The 7,775-nt window shown below is 35.1% G+C and overlaps 1 protein-coding gene across 3 annotated transcripts in view; it reads left to right on the forward strand.

Annotated features, from left to right (window-relative positions):
- ADGRB3 (adhesion G protein-coupled receptor B3) overlaps positions 1-7,775 on the forward strand; it is a 650,534-nt gene that overhangs the window by 631,817 nt on the left and 10,942 nt on the right. For all 3 annotated transcript variants that reach the window (XM_004673604.2, XM_004673605.2, XM_012721768.1), the window contains one exon: positions 5,353-5,388. In XM_004673604.2, coding sequence (XP_004673661.1) covers positions 5,353-5,388 — 36 coding nt within the window. The remainder of the gene's footprint in view (positions 1-5,352; positions 5,389-7,775) is intronic.

The raw sequence follows: 7,775 nt of genomic DNA on the forward strand, positions 1-7,775 counted from the left end.
GCCAGTTTGGGGGGTGGGGAAGCAGTATCTTAGTTCTCAAGCCCATACTGCTTATTGGATTATGGTATGTTGACATTGTATGAAGAAAGAACACTATTTGTTGTGGATATTGGTACTTAAGAGTTTGTAGCTATTAGTTGTGAATAGAAAATTTGCTCACTCACCAGTCTCCCTACCTAGTGTGGATGTCCAGAGCTTACTTGATATGTGGTCCCTGTAGCACTGGGGGTTGATGCAGGTTTCTGTGTCATGGCTTCTGACCTGGTGAATAATATCACCTTTGCATTTTTAGCTGTGCTTCCAGATCGGCCAGGTGCCTTCCTGTTGGGTTAGGTCACTCTGCCATCTTCTTCTGTACAGCCCACATAGGGAAGAAGTTGTATCTTCTCTTGCTAACCTTTGGATTACCTCATGGTCCCTTTTGCAGCTTCTCAGCTCCTTGGTCTCTTGAATTCTTGTGAAACAAGTTGCTGAAATATAGTAAGAAAACTAAAGTAAGGTTATAATAAAAATCCTTAATAACTTATCTGCAATTATATATCATATTACAAAATAACTTTCAAAACCAGATTAAGTCTCCTTCAACTTAGGAATGGGTAGACAGAGACACCATTGTAAGTTACATACCAGTTTTCTTCTGAACATGAATTATCGAGCTCTCTGCATAATGGTTTCTAAAGGTAAAACATTTTTAGCTATAATGTCATATCATGGGCATCTCTCTTATAACTACTGTGAGGTTCAAATTAGATAATGTATGTGAAAACCCTTTGAAAATTGCAAGGAGCACTTCAGAGGTAAGGTTATGTTATTTCATTACCATTCTAGCTTGAATGTCTGAAGAAGCTTTAATGTTGTACTAAATCAATATTCAGGATATTAGACAAAATTTTATGGCCTCACTTGAGAACTGAGAGACTCTGTCACTAATAGAAACCATTACAGAACTGACCATAGTACAGCAGCATCCTTTTCCTTTATCAATTTTTTATTCTCCTGTAGCTGTGTCAAAAGGAAGCCTCGCCCTTCTTTGGCTTTTTGTGTCAGCTCTTAGATTAGGAAATTGTCTTTTATGTTAGCATACAAACTAAATTAGCTCAAATGAAGTTATTTTTCAAAATTAATTATTCACAGATTTCATTTCCACATATATTTTGAACCAATTTGGTACGAAAGCTTTATCCTTGAGTGGTTCATTGCTCACTCTGTAATAGAAACTTTTAATGGTAGTCATACTGCCATTTATTAGTCTGTGGAATTTATTCCTCTCTGTGAATCTTCTAGTGCCTTGTCCAGTTTAATTTGCAGTGACATAAACAATGAAGTATTTCCTTTGAGAAATTATTCATCATGCTCCAAGACAAGACCGGGAGAGATGCTTTCATATACTATTCCTCTAAGACAGTTCACACCGCAGTGCATGTTCTTACCCTTACATATACCCTAAAGAATTCTTCCCTTTTACTAGTAATAAGCCTGCTTTGCTGTAAATTCTCCTGATTGTCAATTGAGCCATTTACAGTGGTTTTCTTAGGATGCTTTGTCCACTTGCTTATACAAATTTTACCAGACTATCTTTTGAGGAAAAAACCAAAAACCCAGTCACATTACAAAGAACTGATCAGGACAGATTTAAATTCTGCACCATAGAAAATAAATCCTGGAGACAGGAAATTAGCCTATAACAAATATCTAAAACAGTGCTCAGAAATACTCTTGAAGCATGAGGGAGAGATTTTTGTACATAAGGTGATCTGTCTGGGAAGCCTTCTGAAGTGAGGTGAAGGGTGAGAAAATGTTTCAAGCCAAGGAAACTATAAGTGCAAAGTCCTAAAGCAGGAGAGTTTAAAATTTTCTTATAGGATTAGAAGTCCTGAGTAGTGAAGGGCAGGCTCATTAACATGAACTTTGGACAGAAAGAGGAGACGAGATTTCACAGAGCTTCATAAAATGACGAAAGCAAGGACATTTAAGTAAGTTTGTCATGAACATTTTTACATCTCATGAAGCGGACAGTTAGGAGGATGCTGATATGTTCCAGGGAAGGAATGGGAATAATGTGACTGCAGTAGTGAAAGTGGAGATAGAAAAGATCAAGATATATTTCAGGAGAACAGATAGCACTTACTGGTGAATTTGCTCTGCAAGATGAGGGACTGGAAGGAATGAAGAATGTTTGGAATTGTCATGACAAGGTGGCATTTAAAGCTGAGAATTATTATGTCCCCCTAGGGGAAAAAAGGAAACAAGATTAGAAGGCAGATAAATGAGACTGAACTACAGCAAATAAGGAGGGGGGAGGGACAACAATGAGGAAATTATTAACTCTCCAACTCTTCTGAGATATTATTGTAAGATGAGCACAGAAGATTGACCTTGGCAATTGAGCAGCTGGAGCTCATTAGAGAGCTTGACAGGGGTTTTAATAGAATGCTGAGGTCAGAGTCCAAGTTGGGAAATTAGGGAAGAAAAACAATATAGAAGAAAAATCACTTAATGTGACAAAAAGGATGATTTATATTATTTGTGAAATTGAGGATATATAACAGACTTCTGATTTGATCAGTTTTCTAGTTATCTTTTTTCAAACATATAACCATTATTTTCTACCCATTTATAAGCTTTGCAATGCCATCCCAGAGACATTCTGAATAAACAAAGTCAGTTATGGTTTTCATAATCTTCAGTGTTTTAAAATATTTCCCCAATGAACTGCATGTTTACTAAAGGTGAAGACAAAGTTGAGTGTTTTTGTGAGAAAGCGCTAACAGAATTCAACACCCTGGGTCTTTCATTATACCACAAATGTCCCAATGCCAGAAACTTCTTTAGAATAAACTAGATTTTGCAATGGGAACTTCACACTATGGAGGTGAAAAAATCTGATATGTTATTGTTGCTCACAAATTATTCTGTGTTTTAAGTTGTTTTACTCAAAACAAATTATTGTATATTGCCATCAGATTTATCTCTGAAGTGAGTAGTGTATAGATGGTTTTACTCCTTTAAAATATAATTGACAAGTAAATGTTAATCTACTGACCCTTGCTCTATGCATGCGATTCTTACTGAGTTCCAGTGACAATCAGCAAACTATCTCAGGCTTCTTGGTTATAAAATACTACCACAGAGAGTGGAGAAAATGCGATTTGGAAGCAGAAGTGTGATTTCCCACTTATTTACTTACCACCTAGGTGAAGTGAGTAAGTTATTCTATCATCTCTGTTCCTCGTTATTCATAAAATAGGGATACTAAGTAGTGGTGTTCTGATATTGTCAGATTGAATATAGACAATGTGTTCAAATGTGAAAACACTTTATATAAAATGTGGGAATGTTGTTCAGTATTGTAGGGATATGAACAGTATTACACTATTTTCACTTCCTTGTGCCATATTTTCCCCACTATAGTTTTTAGGTCTTCACTGTGTTGATGTCCTCTGACATCACCATCTTTAGGTTGTTTCGATTGCAATCTGTTAGCACACTACTTTGTCTAATCTAATAGCTTCTATACATTTTTGTTAAAATTAAACAGGGACAAGTCTCGGTCTAGGAGTACATCCAATTTCTACATCAACACTGGCAACACCTGCTCCCAGAGGCAGAATTCATCTCTAGTGTGTTCTAGTTTCCCGCTCCTAATCTAGGAAGCAGTTAGTGACATGTGTCCATTTCCAGTTCTGAGGCAACAAGGTTTTGTATCCAGACATTAATGGGACACTGCAATGAGCACCAGTTGGGCCTCTTGCTCAGCATGCATGCTAGCTGGCTGAACTTTTTTTTTTTTTATAAGATTTCACCATTTAATTTTCAAATGGAACACAAAGCTATGACTAATGTTCTATAATTGCTTAAAACTAAGTGTTTCCATGCTTGCATTTTGCTCTATTAGGAAAGAATTTTGCTTAATGTATACTTACAAAATGTCCTGCTGAGTCATAGTGCCAAGAAGGCACAGCATTCAAGAGCAGAATGGAAACTCTGACATTTAGTCTAGCATATTGCAGCAAAGCCTGATGCAGTATGTTGGAACCTGATGGTTATACAGCACAGTTAGATAACAATAGTGGCAGGGAGAAGGCAAAGGGAGGCTGTGTGAAGTGCCTGCCTACCTTCTTTGCCCTTCCTGATGTCACCAGAGCTAGGTGAGGTGCTGGTAGGGAACAGAGTGAGAGGGACATGCTGAGTTACCATTCAATAAGACCATTCCTTCTTAGCACTCACCTGCAGTGCACTTTGGGACTGCATGCTCAATCTCCAGCAGCATTACAAACATCAAACTATTTCAGGACGTAAGCTTTCTTTTAATCTACTGCCTCTGTCTTATGAAACATGCTTTGGAGTTTGTGTCTACTGAAGGGTTCTCTTTCTCAGTAACAACTTTAATTCTGGCTACAGAAATTGTCTTATTGTCAATAAGCTACTACTTTCTATCTCTGGGTATGAACTCCGGTTGATTATTAAGATTTTAGGTATTGGCACTGGAGCAAAGGGAAAAAATTTACATAGATTTCCAACTAAACTTCATATGGACCCTGTTTCACCCTTACTCATTCCCAATGGGAAAAAAACACTACATTGTAAACATGCTTTGTTCTCTAAAATTTCAGAGGACTGTTTGTAAAGTTATCTCCCCCCATTCATAGTTGTTTAAAGAAATCAATGACTTTTGGAGCTGATGTTGGTCCTACACTAGTATATATAATTTTCATAATCATATTTCCTATTTCTGATAATTTCTTAATTTTATCAGATCTACTACCTAATTACTTCTTATTAATGCATGTTTATCTATTACTAGACTCAGCAACTGTTTAATAGAGTCATGGCCATAGAACAACACTGAGATATTTATATCTGCATCTGTGTTTGCTGGGGTGTGGACTGTTTAATTGCTTCACTAAATTAGAATACATCTGTTCTTAAGAACTAGCAATTAGAAGGACTTCCCTGTCATGGAAGAATATCCAATACCAAGAAAATTGCAGATGAGACTTAGAGGGTCTGATCCGGTGTTGTTGGTGGGAAGTCCTAAGCCACTTTTAATCCTTTGTACCTATAAAGCAGTATTGTTCTAGTAGACCTTAAATCTGCACCACGATTGACATTTTTATGTGTATTTTCAGAGGGAAAACTTGTTCTCAGTGAAAAAAATAGTTAAAAGGTCAAGATAAGTAATATGCTGTAATTTTTCTACTGTTCCATTATAAAGTAAGTTCAGAATGAAAATGTAATAATGTGGATGAAAGTTTGAAATCATAAATTTTATAATGCAAAATTATTGAATATAATTATCTGAATGACTAAATATGACTATTGGTTTTTCTTTTTAAACAAAATATGTAACAGAGAAGAAAATCACGATATTCAGATCTAGACTTTGAGGTAAGTTTCTATATTTTAAAAATTTAATAATTTGAATTCCAAATTGATATTAATAATCACTCTGAAGCTAAGTAGGGGTATTCCTTTAATTAACTGAGCTGTTAAGTATATGTAATTTAAATCCATACTATATACATAATTAGTTGTAGGAAAAAAAATGTTTACAGTCTAGTTAATGTTAAATAGAAATTTTTCAGACAAGAAAGGTATTCATTTTATAAATGCTAACTGGCAGTTGATAGGTCTGAATATTGTCAATTTACTTTTCAGGAGAGGCAGAAAAGTTGGTTTCTTGATTCTCTATTCTAGTATATATTAAAATAATGAAACTGAGGATGCTTTAGTTGGTTTCCTGGGACTTGCCTCGTATTAAAACCCTGTTATTTAGGTTCTCTGTGTGACAGTTCAGAATCCTGTATTACCAATAGCAAGTGTTGGTTCAATATCTGCTTCTGTTTGGCAAATGTCTTTTTGCAGATATAAACAAGATGAAAATGTTCATTTTCCAATTTACATTGAATTTATATTGATGGTATAATATTGATGCTAAGAAATTACTGAAATCATACCATTTGAGCAACTTATGCTAAACACAAAATTAATGATGTTTGTGCATCACATAAAATGCACTTATACATCTTGATAATTGGATATGATTCATAGTCTGCTGACATAATTGGATAGAACACATTATCAATTTCTTTAGCATATTTATACCGCTGTGGTACTTACACAGAATTCAATACTTTTAGCTGATATTCCTATAATTTTGGAATCCTCCTAGGACATAGTAACAGAATTTAGTCATCTTACACTTATACATGCTGAGGTACAATATCCACCTATATATCAGGTATCAAAAGTGAGAGTATTGGTTTTATCTACAGCAGTGGTGAACAAGTTTTGTTTCGCTCTTCATTAGGAATCGAAGGAGAATTGATCTTTTTGAGCAGGCATATAATATTCAAAGTAATTATAAAACCTGTTCTTGTGGATCATGAGGAAAACTTCAGTACCAATGTAGCTTGATTATAACAAAATCATGTTCATTATATTCTCACATTTTAAGGTAAAAGTATCAAGAGTCAAAGGGAAAATATTTAGCAGTCTTTACCTTTAAGATTCTTGCCCTTTTGAGGGCAAGTATTTTTTTTTTTTATATTCTTTAGGTGACCAAAAATAGAGGCTCGTGCTGTGCTATGAGTACACCCACACATGTGTGTACACCTCTGCTTCTTATCTTAGCACAAAGGAAACAAAGTATAATTAATCCCGTAGGCATCAGTCACAAATCACATCATTAAAAAATATCAATATAATCCATCAAAATTAGGTAATCACAAGCATTGTAAAGATATTTGAACATACTGTGTCATTTGGAGCATTAGAAATTGTGTCATGGCCACTGGTAGATTATTAAACTGATATTTCTTCCTGTGCTTAAAATACCAACAGATAGCCATGCTCATAAAATAGAAAGAAATTTACAACACAAACTTGGACATATTCTTTCACTCTTTAGTTACTGCAATGATTGCAACAGGTGTCAAATATGTGGCAAAAATGTGATGAAATTTTTTTTTTCCACAAGCCATTAGTACTGCCCCCCTCATTCTATGGACAACTACAGTTAACTTCATAGATTGCTCAGAATGGTTCTTGCCAGGGTTAAATGCTGATGAATTTTAATCCAATCTATTTGTACTTTGTGGCTGGTCCTTGAGGACAAGTCAAAGCCACCCCTCCCTCTTCTGATTCAGTTTGGATGTTAAATTTGTTCATGTCAAGTTTGGATAGTTCCCTCCATTCCTAGCTTTACAGTGACCAAGTTAGGCAATTTGCCACTTGTAAATATTGTCTCCTGGATCCTAAAACCATCTTCTTTTCAGGCCTCACACACTTCCCAGAATCCATACATGATGACAAAACTCTCTCAACTCATATCAATAAGTCTCTAATATTATAGTTGGCAAAAAGCCCTTGTAAGTCACCAAATCCAATACAACACTGCATTCCTGGAATAAATTGAGCAAAGAGAGTTGACTAGTCCTAAAACACCAATTTAAATTACTAGACATATGATATACAAGAAATACTGATATCTAGTTTCTGACACATATACAGCAAACACTATAGTAATATTCCTATGTTCTGCTACCAAATTCCTTATTGGATTTGCATTCTCAGCTGCATGTAGAGATGTGATATTTTTCTGTTGTTGAATGATGAAAAATGGAATTTTCAGCTCAGTTTGTTTTAATAGAAAATTTTCAAACAATCTGTGTCAGTGTAAAAGACACACAACTCAGAGGTATTACCTTGAAAATAGTCACACAGGAATTCAAAATTATTCTTGTCATATATATATATACATATATATATACACA

Source organism: Condylura cristata, unplaced genomic scaffold (genome assembly GCF_000260355.1).
Source record: "Condylura cristata isolate star-nosed mole 26May11 unplaced genomic scaffold, ConCri1.0 scaffold00001, whole genome shotgun sequence".
NCBI lineage: Eukaryota > Metazoa > Chordata > Mammalia > Eulipotyphla > Talpidae > Condylura > Condylura cristata.